Raw genomic sequence first — 14314 nt, forward strand, 5'->3', positions numbered from 1 at the left:
AAAATGATCCCTGGGACGGATTTCTTTTTAACCACCAAAACTCCCTCTCGCCTATGGTAAATTCGAGTGCGGCGGTCTTTGCACCAGTTCTGATCTCAGCAGGCTGTACGGGCGTTGCCCTTCCAAGCTTCGACGTAGGTCGGACTAGCTAAGCTCGCTCTAAGATCAAATCAGTGCCGTTGACGCAGCCCTTTGTATTCTACTACCCGATGGCTGCAAAGAGAATCTGCCGTCTCGAGAACATATCTGTGTCTAGACCATCAAGTGGGTTCAGTAATATTTCTGACACAAGCAGCCACGAAGATCGAGGCGTTCATTATACTTTTCAGGGTCCAATTAAGCCTAAGAAAGACGCCATTGCATCGTTACCTACACCAGTTGTCAACAGATATATGGATGTGGCGTTTCCGGGTTGCCTCAGTAGTCAAGGGAGAGAGACTACCAGCTGTGTGCGGTTTGACAATAGTGTGATGGGGTTTTCTCGACTCCTTTGCGGAATATTAAGGCGTCTTGGTCATTATTCAACCTCATCTTAGGTTTTCTTACTGGAAAAGGCAATGCCTGGAGTATGCACGCTCTTTGGTGGGAATGCCAGCTTCAGATGAGTTGGTTCTCGCCTTGAGTAAGCCACCCATGATCTAAGTGGCAGCACACACCACACCAATAGACAATAGTCGAGGCCAGCTTGGCTGAAGCACAAGGGCATCCGCAATATCCCAGACCCTGTTGGCTAGGTCTTTCCGATGAGTTCAAATGTACCACTAGGTAATAGAACAACCACCTCAAGTGCCACTCCAGATGACAGTTGGCGTGCTGACTTGACCGTTCTCCGGTGTCTCACATGGCCCCCTCTCACATGTATGCAAGTGATCTGCCTAATCACAGTGTTATGGGCCAACGGGGCCATAGGGTCGCCCGCCAACTCCAAGACTTGTCAGTTGAACCTCATTCGGTTCATCGTGTCGACCAATCCGGGGACAAGTGGCGCCGAGTAGCTCCGCCTTGAATCGCGACCTCAACCCTCCTTTATCTTCCACGGGTATCATCCATCTGCAGGAGAAACTATTGCTCAACGGGAGGGATCTCACGGATGGAAGCAAACCTCAACCCTTATCCTCATGGTTGCAGTACAGGCCACCACCGTGGCCGAATGCTAACCGCTCGGACGGGACACGCCGTTGCTGCTTTCAACAACGGCAGATCATCCGCCTTTAGTGGCCACTGGACTGTCTTTCTCTCAAACAGGAAGGTCCTATCCTAATAAAGGGGCTATGTGAAGCAGATGCTAGGTGAACATGATATATTCTTGATCTAACCGTCACCAGTTTGTCACTGATGACTGACTCCCAGACGTCTGAAAGCGGTCTCTGGGCGTGGAGATCCATCCAAGCAAACAATAATAAGATGAAGTCGAGCATCAATCAGGGTATTCGTTTGTGTTAACTTATTGGGGTACTGCCCTGAAGGTGGTATGAACAAGTCCCGCCAGAACTGGTACGGGAGTGACCGGCGGCATCCAACAATAAAGGAAAGGGAAGACTTCTTCTGTTCGCTTCGCTCCTTGACACATACAGGGATCTCTTACATATACATGAATCAACCTTGCCTGTCACAACGGAAACGGTACTTTGCTATCCCAACACCCCCGTGTCACCTGAACGACACTGCTGGGCTCTTCTCGTGCTTCCATCAAAACCACATGGTCTCATGCAGCCCTTTCCCTCGAAATACATGAGATTGCTTGCCTAATGGACATACCGTCACGTAGAAACCTACAATGACTGCCCACAGAATAACACGACACACCAAGGGAATCCCCTGAGGAGAAGAAGAGAGAGAAGACATACTTTCTTTCTATTCCACCGCCAACGCCTTTCTCCTATGGGGGTGCTACATCGTTAGCACACCCATCTCCTGAATATATCGTTTGCGCTCGACCCAAAGCAGGATTCTCCAAAAATGAAAAGAAAGAAGCCGGGCCAAAAGGAAGAACATACAACACCGAGGATTCCCAGGTCGTCACCGACCCTAGTACTAATTCGGCTCTCTGCTGCTTATATATGGGAGAGCGGACGGGATCCCTAGTATTCAGCAGGATGTGGTCGTATGTGAATGTACTATCATGTTACAATGACTATGTTGCGTGCTCATCCAGTGCAGTATTACCCCCATAGTCCTAAGCGTCCAGGTGAGGCTATTACAACAGGTGCATGCATCATACCGATGTCAAGGAAGTTATCGGTCGTATTGAAAAACACAAACTTCCTAACTCCTATCTGTCTATCATAAAAAAGCAGTCGCGATTGTCAGACTAGTTGTTCGTTTCATTCTCGTAGAAAAGGGGGGCCAGCACGATAAAAACCGAGGAAAACTAAATTCCATTCCAACCCAGCTTCCCAAGTCTTGACATCAGACCATGGGTATCCGATCTGAGGACATGGTCTTCGCCCCTCTAACACACCAGTGTAGGGGAAGCAGAGACGAAGAAGAGCCAAGCCACACATTCGCACACGAACACATCCACAAGGCTTTCGCCTTTCTTTCTTTTTCTCATTTTCTTTTTCATGAAGAATGCAATCTGTATTCCACACCTGTCTGCCACTTAGTTGGGTATTTATTTCCCACCTCGTCATTCCGTCTTCGTCTTAACCAAGCGAGGCGAGAGTTGCCTTTCTTGCGACAGGAGCCAGGACCTGTCTTGTCATCATCACTCTCTGATATCCAGCCTGCTGGGGCATCATTCTCTTTTCTGGGATTCATAATGGGGGCAGTTGGGAGGAAGAGCATTTTCGTCTGAAGCCCCCATTGACAGTAGTGTACAAAAATCACACAAAACCTATTTTTGCGCTTTTCTTTCTTTAAAAATATCCGTCCGTCCCTCATTCTTCTTTCTTAGTGGACTCGTTGCGTCGGGGGAAATAAAACCAAAAAAAGTAAATTCGTTTCTCCCCCTCCTTTTCGTTTCTCTTCTATGCTGAAGGCAGGCCTTCCTTCCTTCTGGAGGAAGCCAAATCACAGAACCGCTAGGAAAATGCAAGCCTGGAGAAATAGTCGAAAGCACAAGAACCACCAAAAACGCCTTTTATGTGCTGTATTATACGGGCCCAAATGCTGGAGACCCTGGGGTTACATTTCTCCAAGGTATTATCAGTCGCCTTTGGGAGAGGTAGGAGAACTGCAAAAACTGATTAGCACGAATCGCTAAGAGTCCGTTGGAAACAGCTACTTACAATTTGGGGCTGGTAGCACCGCCAGGGCCAGGAGTCTTAGGAGAATACTGGGGAGAGGTAGGCGAGTACTGAGGGCTCGTAGGCGATTGCTGAGCGCCGCCACGACTGAAGTTGGGACTTGTAGGCGAGTAAGCAGCCGGTGAGGTGGGAGAGTAATTGGGCGACACCGGACTGTAGGATGGCGAGGTAGCACCGCCGCCATGAAGATTGGGGGACGTCGGACTGTAGTTCGGACTCGTGGGCGAGTATGTGGGCGAAGTGGGCGAGTGCGCCGGCGACGTCGGCGAGTAGTGTCGCGGAGACGAAGGGGACGTTGGAGAGTAATTCGGCGACGTCGGGCTGTAGTTGGGGCTTGACGGGCTCGTACCCTTGAATCCTGGGGACGTCGGAGAGAACGAGGGGGATGACGGGCTGAACTGCGGCGACGAGGCGTAGCGGTTGCCACTCATAAGAGGCGAGGTAGGCGAGTAGCCAGCACCCGGAGAGGTGGGCGAGTAGCTTCCGCCATACGAGCTGAAAGGAGATGTAGGCGAAGTGCCGCCGAACGGGCTGGTGGCTCCAGGGCTTCGGGCGCCGTAAGGACTGGCACTGCCGAAGCTGCTGCCGTAAGCCGTGGCAAATCCACCAGGCGAGGCCGAGCCCTGTTCGACAATGGGAGAGAAGGCACCCATTGCCATGTCAGGCGGGCTGAAGGCGCCGCTACCATAATCAACGTTCAGTGGCGATCCTGTATCATAAGGCGTCGCGGCACCACCATCCTGGCTGCCCTTCATGGTCATTCCTTGCATGAGACCCATCTTGGAGTTGTCCGAGATAACTGTGTCGAGCATGGACTGATCCAGGAAGACGTGGAAGTGACCTGTACCCATAGGAGCGAGTTGGCCCAACATGACGTTCTCAGAAATACCGCGGCAGTCATCAAGCTCACCGGTAGCAGCAGCTTCCAGGAGAATCTCGACCGTCTCTTCGAACGAACACCTCATGAGGGCACCAGTGTCTGCACGGTTGATACCATGACGTGTAACTGCGGCTATGCTGCCTCGGTAGGTCATGACATCGACGAGAAGAGCAAGATGGCGCTCATTGACGTACGAACCGTCGAAAGCAAGAACTCGTCGCAACTCGTTAAGCAATGCGATTCGTGCGGCCTCAATACCGAAGACCTCAACAGTCTGCCACAAATCGTTTGTAGAAGTGCGCTTGCAATCGACACCATCGACTGCCAGAACCTCGCGCAGGGCCGTACCCTGGGTATCGAGGAACCACTCCTTGCATCCCGGGGTCTCCTTATCTTGCGTCAGAGCGCCATCCGCGGTGATGGAAAGTTTCTGACCCTCGGTCATGAAAGCCTTCTCGATGCCCTTCACACCACGGAGGGTCAAGCTCTCCAGCAAGTGATCACCCAGACGCTTCAACATGACATCGTCCTCAACTACCTTCGATCCGTCTTCGTCCTTGTCATCGTTGTCGTTGAACGGACGCACACGGATGACCTGGTTCTCGGCGTTGTCATCGCTCCAGATAACAGCAAGATCACTGGCGTACTCTTCCTTGAGACGTCTGGCAACATCGTCGACTGTCAAGTTCTTGTCGAGCATCTTCTGTCGGTCGAGAACAAATCGGAGAAGCCAGCGCGACTGCTTGTCGATGTTTTCATGTGCTTCGTCGGGGATCAAGAAGTATGATTCAACCATGTCTTCGTCTTCTGGGATCGTAGTCGACTGGATGTCCGGATCATAATGCACCTCAACAGCATCAGTGACGGAGCGTAGGTGAGTATGCTCGACCACGTTACGCAGTGCCTTGGCCCTCTCTTTGGTTGCGTTTTCGCCATCCAGAAACACCATCATCGACGGTGTCTTGATGTTGCTGGCGACGTTGAGAATTTCCTTGAGACGGGGCACACCGAGAGTCACGTTCTTGGATGAAATACCAGTGAAATGGAAAGTGTTAAGCGTCATCTGAGTGGCTGGTTCACCAATGGACTGGGCAGCCAAAACACCAACCATTTCACCGGGGTTGACCATTGCGCGAGACCAGCGGCTTTCAAGCTCGCCCATGACGTGACCGAAAGCGATCTTGTTCAAACGCTGATCGATAGCCACACGCTTGAAGGACAGTCGGGCCCGCAGAAGAGCCTTGAAAAGAAGTGTTGAGTTCTCGTCAGCTTCTTTCGAGATAGGGTCATTACCTCGGACGACCACCATTCTTCCAAGGAAATCCTTGACTTGAGGAATGACATCTTCAGGTGTAAGATCGCTACGTTTTGAGTCATCGACATTGAAGGTCTTCATGGTCGACTCGATGATACGTCCAACGTTGAGAGGAAGCTGGAAGGAGGACTCCAACTTGTCTGCTTGCATCTTCAACCGGCGAAGCAACTCACGGTCCTTGAGGAGCGCGTCGTATTCCATGTCGAGGAGGGCCTGGCACTGGGCATCACCAGCAATCTGCCCGCCATTCGTAAGGCTGTCGAGGGCAGTGATTCGTCCTTCCTCCATGACGTCCAAGCGGTAGCGGGACTCAAAGTCCTTTTCGCGGATGATCCAGTGATCCATGGTTTGCTTCTCGACAATCATAGCATCAACACCATCCTCACCGTACACGAACTGGATGATATCGCCCAAAGAGTTTCGCACGGTACCATCATATCGAGCGCTGACATCTTCCAAAGCCTTGACCAGACGTCGCTGAATGTAACCAGTCTCAGCTGTTTTGACAGCCGTATCGATCAAACCTTCACGACCAGCCATGGCGTGGAAGTAAAACTCGGACGGCGTAAGACCTCGCAGGTATGAGTTCTCCACAAAGCCACGAGCCTCTGGTGAGTAATCGTCCTTGGTGAAATGGGGAAGAGTTCGATACTTGAAACCGAACGGGATACGCTTGCCCTCCACAATTTGCTGACCGACCAAAGCCGACATCTGCGAAATGTTGATGGAAGAACCCTTAGAACCAGAGTTGGACATGACAGCGGCGTTGTTGCATTCCTTCAGATTCTTCTGCGTCGTTGTACCAGCCTTATCACGAGCCGCATTAAGGGCCGCCGAGACCTTGCTTTCGAATGTTTCACGGATACTCATACCGGGCGCGGCCTCCAGGGTATTAGCTGTGGCCTCGGCAGTGAGCTGAGCGACAATGGACTTCTGATCGTCAATGTGGACCTGCACCTTCTCGATAGTCGGCTTGTCGGGAATTGTATCACCAATACCGATACTGAAACCGTTGTGCAAGAGCCAATAGTTGATGACCCGTTGGCACCCATTAAGGAAAGCCATCGCGCCAGCAGGGCCAAGCTCATTGTAAGCCAAGTGAATGATACCACCCGAAGCAGCACCCACATTCTTCTTCGTCAAAAGACCGAACAGAAGCTGGCCTGACTGGATCAAGACACCTTCATCTTCGATAGGGTTCCACTTATCGCCCGATGGAGGTTTGGTAAACAGACTGATCTCCTTGGGAATGACCATGCTCGCAATCTGCTTTCCCGTCCACCTGGGCCGTGGCTTGTAGATGGCAGGCTCGGGAATGACACCATCCCAGTTGGGGACCCACAGCATGATGTTCATGACTTCCGCCTTGGTGATGAAGACATCACGACGGCACATTTTGAAGACACCGGCCAATGTGTCCTGTACGATACCCATCAACGGACCGTTACGCTGCGGGGAAACGATGTTGAGCGGAACCATGCAGAGCTCCTTGATTTCAGCACGTGTCTCTTCGGTTTGTGGCACGTGAAGATTCATCTCGTCACCGTCGAAATCAGCGTTGTAGGGCGATGTGACAGACAGGTTCAGTCGGAAGGTGGAGTAAGGCATGACTCTGACACGATGACCCATCATGGATTCTTTATGAAGCGAAGGCTGACGGTTGAAGATGATGAAATCGCCGTCCTGAAGATGTCTCTCGACCTTCCAGCCGTACTCGAGTGTGATGGCTCCCGCACGTCGATGATGCCTTAAATCAATTCTGGTACCATCCGCACGAATCACGTACTTTGCACCCGGGTGCTCGTTGGGGCCTCGTTGCACGAGCTCGTGGAGCTTGTGAATGTTGTAGGGTGTGACCGTTTCAGGATACGTCAAAACCCGAGCTATGCTTCTAGGAACACCAACCTCGTCAAGAGAAATGTTGGCGTCTCCTGTGATGACAGTACGAGCCGAGAAATCGACACGCTTGCCCATCAGGTTGCCACGAAGACGCCCCTCCTTGCCCTTGAGACGAGCACGGACAGACTTCACAGGTCGACCGCTCTTCTGAAGTGCTTGGGGTTGTCCAGCGATATCGTTATCCATGAGGGTAGCAACGTGGTATTGCAGCAGCTGTTCGAACTCGGCAGCGATATGGGCAGGCGATCCTTCCTGGATGGCTTGGCGTACATTGCCGTTCGCACGGATAACGTCGCCCAACTTGTAGGTCAAATCATCTTCGTTGCGGAGACCCTGGCCAGTGCCGTCCATGGAGATACTGGGGCGAACAGGCGGAGGAGGTACGGGCAGGACCGTGATGATCATCCACTCAGGGCGGGCATAGTCAGTGTTGAGACCCATGTCGCGCAAGTCGTCGTCTGAGATGCGCTTCAGGATGTTCAGTGCCATCTCCGGGGTTATCAGGCGTTTATCCTTAGTCTTGACACCATCTTCATTCTTGGATTCCGAAGTGGCCCAGAGCTGGAGAGCAGTCTGCCGGACATTAGGCTGATCATTGCCACAGCCGCCATGACCAACAGCCGGGGGTCCCGACTTCCCGCTGGGATCAAATGAGCCGTCTTCCTCCTTGGGGGCTTCATTCATGCAAACCTTCTTGGCCTTGCAGACGTTCCAAACCTTCTGGAATCGGGCCTTCTTGTCTCGTGTAGAAACAGCAGCTCTGAATTCCTCGTTGGACTAGATGATCCGTGTTAGCATCAACAAAATCCTATCAAGCCGCAGATGCAGGCGGTTGTCGGGTATTACTAACTCTGTCTTCCAAGACCTTACTGCAATTGTGACACACAGACTCAAGAATCTTCTTTATCTTTTTTATGAAGCCGGGGTGGAAGACAGGCTTAGCCAATTCAATGTGGCCAAAGTGACCAGGGCATTCAGACATGTTCTGCTGACACGTCGAGCACTTGAACTGACGATCAACGGAGCCGAGACGGGGGTCATTAAGACCTCCAGTGCGCGGCCTGGTTCGCGTTTCGTCCATGGTTTCCGGGTAGAGAATGTGCGCGACACTCATGTTCTTGATCTCTTCGGGTGAGAGGAGACCGAATTGGATCTCCTCCACCGTCTTGAGAGGCGCATCGGAATGCGCAAAGTGAAGATTCGCCATGATGGGTGATTAAAATTTTCACAGTCGACAATTGATGTGTTGTCGAATGAAATGAATAAGTAAAAGCCGCAGACTCAACGGAGATGGGTCGCAATTAATTAAGCTCTGACGAGACTTGTATGAGGCAAGAGGTCGAAAGGTCGGCTCGCGAAATCGGAAAAGAAGTTTGGGGGTGGCCTTTGTTTCGTGGAATCGTGACTTGGTTCGCCAAAGGAAAGGAGCGTCGAAGGCAGGTCAGCGGCAAGGAGTGCGAGTATATAGCAAGTAGTCGCCCGGTCGCGACGGTGAAAGGCGGTCACTCGAAAGAGTCGACGGAGCTGAGAAGTCTTCTCCCCTTCTCTTTCCTTGTTTTCTCCGATAGGATTCAAAGCCGAATCAAATGGGCAAACGCCAGATCCAACAGGCCCTGGTGGCCGTTTCGCCTCACCCTCTCAACACGACCGCTTCAACAATCCAGGGCGCGCGCAGACCGTGTCGCCAGGCGAGGGGTCGGTAAGATTACGTGTTGTCGGTAATGACACGATGTCGGAAAATCGCTGGCGATGGAAGGACGCGATATCCGACGCGCGTGTTGATGGAAGTGGTTGTCGACGTTGTGTATGTTTGGTGAAAGAATGGCACGGTTCAGATTTTCTGAAGGCGGCCTGCCAGCAAAAGAGTTAAGGTAGGCGAGCATGCAGGCAAGCAGGCTGGGAAAGGTGCGAGGCAAGGCCAGCAGTTGGCCACTAAGCCCAATCCAGACCTGTGGACCACGGCTCGAGAATCTCTTTGCCGGTGACTCAATCCATCTTTCTTCCCCATCCAGCCAATCACGAACCGCCATTGCTTCTCTCACCCCCCTGGGCTTTTTTTTACTTTACATTCCTGTCATACCGCCGCGCAGCGAAACAATGGTTTACTTCTTCCTACCTACCTACCTATGAGTAGCCACCTACCTACACACCTATGTCTGGTTACTGCAACCTTAAAACGCCCAGCTGCAGCATTTGACAGATTCCGGAAAGGCGGTTCGCTCCGAGATGACGATGGTGCAACAGCCCAATAGCTACTAGTACATACTTATCTAAGGTGCTTGGTGCTTGAGCTACCAGTTCAACTCGTGTCAAGTCAGTTAGTTACCTTCGCAGAGCTTACTAGGCGTGTACTGTATGTGTACTTATAGATCGCACTGTACATAATCTATCTCACTAGCATTGTTTGGGAAAAACACCAACGAACGATCCATTGGACAGTGGAGCTTCAGTAAGCTGGCAAACTTGTTCATGCCTTTGTTTCTATGCACCCCTTTTCGATGGCCGACATGGACGCGCCTGAGCGTTGATTGTTTCCTGCTAGGATGGATGCTACACCGCTTACATGATTCTTTTCATATCGTCAGCAAATCCATTACCTCTTCCTGCCTCTGGCTGTCCTCCCAGCCGTGGGTCTCTTCCCACCGACGGCAGCCTTCTCTTCGTTCTGGGCCGCACCGGCCTCTCCACCTTCGCCCAAGCTCCTTCGCCGCACCGTGCCCGTGGATACCGCCACAAACTCCTCCTCGCTGTCGCTCTCGCCAAGGTTGAACAAGACCGGTATTCGAAACGCCGTGCCGTCCATATCGTCATCGTAGCCTTTACTTTGAGGGTCCAGCGTCAACACGTCTATATCTTCGTCTTCCGCATCCAGCCTGCGCTTGGTGATCTCCTCTTGTGGGTGAATGTCGAACTCGTCCTCGCGCTCCACATATTCCACGTTCTCCTCGACCTCCGAGAAGTCAGGCGCCAACGCCGACCATTTCTGCGGACTGGTTACGGACCAGATATAGATACGCCCGGTTTCCATGCCACATGCCGCGAGGAGTGCCCGATTGGGGTGCCATTCTATGACGCCCTGTTCTTCCTTCGGCCCCTCCAGCATTCTTACCAAACTACCGTGGCCGCGTTCCCATATATACAGTTCGTGGTTGTTGTAGGTTGATGCGGCGACATACTCGCCTGTTGCGCTGAATGTGACGTGATTCCATGATAATCTGTTGACCACATCTTGAAACTTGTGTTCTAACGGTACTTGTATGGTGTCGGGATCGAGATCTTCGGCTGTGAGGTTGGGGACGTTGAAAGTCCTGATGATACGGTCTTGGGAGTTAACAAGTAGATCGCGGCCAGATCCCGTTAACTTGAGTGTCGTGACCACCGAACTGCATATCTTTTCCGACCATATTATCTCGTGGGTGTTGACGTCGATGATGTTCAATTTCCCCTTGTTCGTACCTGCCAGGATGTGGTCTCCCGTGATTGTGTATATCGACGCAGTCGTCTGCTGTTTGGCATCCTCTTTCGCTTGTTTCTCCTTCGTAGCTGCATCGGCGTCGGCGTTCGCTCGCTTCATCGCAGAGGGCAGGATGTGCTTGACGTCGATCGGCTCGGAGATGTCGACTAGGCACGGGGCCTGCTCGAATATGGATGCGACAAACTGATGGCTACGCGAAGGTGATTAGTAGTCAGCAGATGTTTATGGTATAACCAACAAGGCCAGCCAAACCAGTGTGAGTCTGGTATATATCGTGAGTAAAACTTACTGATTCCAGGGGTGCAACTCGGCGGTATAGACGGGGGCGCGGAACCGCACCTCACGGTACCGCGTCCCATCCGCCATGTCCCACAGTACGGCGCGCCAGCCCTGGCAAGCGCTCAGTAGGTAGCGCCCGCAGCGACTCCAGCTCAGCGACGTGATGGCCGCTCTATGGCCCCGAAGCTTGCGCGCGACGCCCATCGTCTCGATGTCCCAGACCACAACTGTGCCGTCGACGCGACCCGACGCCAGGTAGTCGCCCCGGCGGTTGAAGCGCAGACATGTTGTGTGGCCTGACCGGATAGTGTTGGTGATGTTCTCGGGGTAGTCCTGGAGCAGGTAGTCGTCGGACAAAAGGAGGTTCATCTTGGCTGGCGATATACACAGCTTCTGCTAAGCAGTTGTGCTACTGCCACAAGACCGCCTTGGGATGTGTCGGTGGTGGTGATGGATCGGTAAGGTAGTTTGAGTCTGGGTTCAGTGACACATATTGACGCGGTTCGGAGGGGAAGCAAGAAAGAGAGTTTGCGACGTAGGGGTAGATCGCCGAGTGCTCGAAATGCGATTAAGTTCAGTAATCTGGGGAAACTTTCTTGTAGTTGCAGCCTCGCGCTTGTCAGGTTGACAACAGCGGAATGATGCAAGGCTACTTACTTACTTGGTGCATTTCCAGGGATCAGATCTGCTGGGCTACTGCAGTCCAAAGCCCACTAAACAGCTCCTCACCCCCGCCAAAGAGAGGTGCAGCATCAAAAATCCCATCCAGGACTTTCGAGGAGACTTCCTCGACGAAATGAGGATCCAATCCTCAGCTTGTCTAGTCTGACGGAGCATTGTTCAGTCCGTTTTGCGGAACAGACTTTCATCATGGCCAATTCCAAGTAAGAAACCCATCTGGGAAGGCGTCTCGGTGCAGTTCTTGGCAGAGCCACTGCGACTAACACCCTCCTTTCCAGGTTTGAGTACGTGAAAGATTTCGAACGGTCGGACTATCTACTACCCAACACATGGGTGGTGGTGAGGATAGATGGAAAGGGGTTCACCAAGTAGGCATCTTCTACATAGCAATTGAAGTGTTCCGCACATTTTGCAAACCATTTACACTGACTCGAATGAACTAGGCTGTGTGCCAGGTATGGCTTCGAAAAGCCCAACGATAGAAGAGCTCTCGATCTCATGAACGCGGCCGCTAAGGCTGTCATGACTGACCTTCCTGACATCACTATCGGGTATGGAGTAAGCGATGAATACAGGTACGGTTACCCTTGGCGGGTTGACATCCCTAACTAATAAACAACCAGCTTCATATTCCACAAGACATGCACCTTATACGACAGAAGAGAGAGGTAAGTTGGCAAAGCCCCCGCTGACTGATACAATGCTCATTCGGGAGATAGTAAATTGGTTTCTACCGTGGTATCAACCTTCAGCGCATATTATGTCCACCTCTGGTCAACATATTTCCCCGACATGCCGCTTGCGCCTCCCCTTCCGAGCTTTGATGGGCGCGCAGTATGCTACCCCAGCGTCCAGAACTTGCGCGACTATATGAGTTGGCGACAAGTCGACTGTAAGTCAACCACCTCTCGGCTTTATGGGCCAGGCCGTTTGCTAACATCCTCAGGCCACATCAACAACCTGTATAATACCACCTTTTGGACGCTGATACAACAGGGAGGGATGGGTGCGACGGAGGCAGAGGAATTCCTCAAGGTGAGAGATGTTGCCAGCCCAAGCAACGTGAAGTTGCTTACCGACTATCCACAGGGGACCCTCTCGAAAGACAAGAACGAGATATTGTACTCCAAGTTTCACATGAACTATAATAACGAGCCTGAGATAAACAAGAAGGGCAGCGTTGTATTTCGAGACGTAGGCTACCCTTTTGTAATGCCGTGAAGTTCGCTGCTGACAGTTGGTAGTACGAACTCGTGGAACCTGGATCCGACAAGGTCGCGGAGACGATTGATGATTTGGCGGAGCCAGTAACCCAATCCAAAACCCAGGCTGAGAATGACAAGAAGCGCCGGGCAAAGGCCAGAATAGTAGTCGAGCATCTGGATGTCATCAAAGACGACTTCTGGGACAGGCGGCCTTGGTTGCTCTCCAATAAGCCAGGCAAGATCCCCAAGCTGACTTGATTCAATAAAAGTTGCGACGGTTTCATTCCCGACCCAGGGTCCACCTCCATTTATATGCGTATCGAGGCCGAATTGGAGTCGGCCATCTCGTGTCTTCGCCGTACCTGTGGGTATAATGAATGTTCTGGTCATGGCAAAGGGGAAGTGGCTCAGCCGGTCGCGGCACGTAATCGCCGTTTTTCCTCCTTCCGGGTCCTCCTGGCGTTTCGCCTAGCTCTCCTTTCCTCTTTTGTCTCTCCAGCCTTCAATGCATCCTTAGCCTTCTTCTTCTCTACCTTCTTGGCAGCTTTCTTGATTGCTTTCGCAGCAGCTCTTGCGTCTGCCTCGAGCTGTTTGCCTTTCTCTGCCTTTCGCATCTTCTTCGCATCCCTTCTGGCCCGACGCTCCTCTTTGGTTTCTTTCCTGTCGCTGCTGCTGCTCTCCCCTTCAATAGTAGCAGCCGGTGTCGACACCCCGCTCTCCGGCGGCGTGAGCAGTCCCGTCGCCAGATTCTTCTCCACGGTGCCTGCCAGCAACCCGCCCTTGACAAAACTCGAGTAAAGCCCGTTGCCGCCGCTGTATTTGTAGACGCCCTTGGAGACGATCTTGTCGAGGTCGAGGCCGCCGCCACCGGCCGTGCGCTTCATAGTGCCCGAGGTGGTGTCGATGCCCTTGAGGGCCTGGTCGAAGGCATTCATCCACCACGCCTCGACCTTGTGGTCCTTCTTGAGGCCCAGCCCGGCACCGTCATTGCCGTCGCGCTTAATGAGGATGTGGTGTTTCAAGCCCGTCGCGTCGTTGGTCGGGTGCAGTGAGTGTCCCTTGCCCCGCCACCCTTGCGAGGTCAGGAGGGCATGAGCGTCGATCTTGCGCTTCGTGGTGGAAGGCATGGCTGCGGAATAAAAGATGAATAATAACAACAGTAACGATTGACTATGCGGGGAGAGTATGACTGGCTCTCAGAATTGGTTTAAAGAAGGCAAAGCGAGGCGTCGGTCTTTCGGGTCTTTCTATGGAACTTTTACATGCATGCTGGCGTCGGCTCGAACAGAATTAATTATCTTGGGAGGCTTGAGCATCGATTCAACTGTTCAA

The 14314-nt window shown here is 52.4% G+C and overlaps 4 protein-coding genes across 4 annotated transcripts; 1 reads left to right on the top strand and 3 right to left on the bottom strand.

Moving 5' to 3' along the window:
• Nucleotides 1-3147: 3147 nt before the first annotated feature.
• Nucleotides 3148-8549, bottom strand: PG998_011300 (DNA-directed RNA polymerase II subunit RPB1; the record flags this gene model as incomplete). The annotated part of the gene is made up of 3 exons (XM_066878116.1): nucleotides 3148-3175; nucleotides 3231-8119; nucleotides 8193-8549. 3 exons carry the CDS (start codon nucleotides 8547-8549, stop codon nucleotides 3148-3150), a joined length of 5274 nt encoding a protein of 1757 aa, XP_066727170.1.
• Nucleotides 8550-9935: 1386 nt separating this feature from the next.
• PG998_011301 (uncharacterized protein) lies at nucleotides 9936-11465 on the bottom strand (the record flags this gene model as incomplete). Its single annotated transcript, XM_066878117.1, has 2 exons — nucleotides 9936-11007; nucleotides 11107-11465. The coding sequence occupies 2 exons, from the start codon at nucleotides 11463-11465 to the stop codon at nucleotides 9936-9938; spliced, it is 1431 nt and encodes a 476-aa protein (XP_066727171.1).
• A 501-nt stretch (nucleotides 11466-11966) lies between these two features.
• On the top strand, nucleotides 11967-13240 carry PG998_011302 (tRNA guanylyltransferase; the record flags this gene model as incomplete). The annotated part of the gene is made up of 7 exons (XM_066878118.1): nucleotides 11967-11980; nucleotides 12056-12145; nucleotides 12233-12352; nucleotides 12401-12445; nucleotides 12497-12669; nucleotides 12724-12971; nucleotides 13022-13240. 7 exons carry the CDS (start codon nucleotides 11967-11969, stop codon nucleotides 13238-13240), a joined length of 909 nt encoding a protein of 302 aa, XP_066727172.1.
• A 149-nt stretch (nucleotides 13241-13389) lies between these two features.
• Nucleotides 13390-14109, bottom strand: PG998_011303 (uncharacterized protein; the record flags this gene model as incomplete). The annotated part of the gene is made up of 1 exon (XM_066878119.1): nucleotides 13390-14109. One exon carries the CDS (start codon nucleotides 14107-14109, stop codon nucleotides 13390-13392), a length of 720 nt encoding a protein of 239 aa, XP_066727173.1.
• Between the last annotated feature and the right edge of the window lie 205 nt (nucleotides 14110-14314).

Source organism: Apiospora kogelbergensis (assembly GCF_038363985.1).
Source record: "Apiospora kogelbergensis strain CBS 113332 chromosome Unknown utg000007l_segment0_segment0, whole genome shotgun sequence".
Classification (NCBI taxonomy): Eukaryota; Fungi; Ascomycota; class Sordariomycetes; order Amphisphaeriales; family Apiosporaceae; genus Apiospora; species Apiospora kogelbergensis.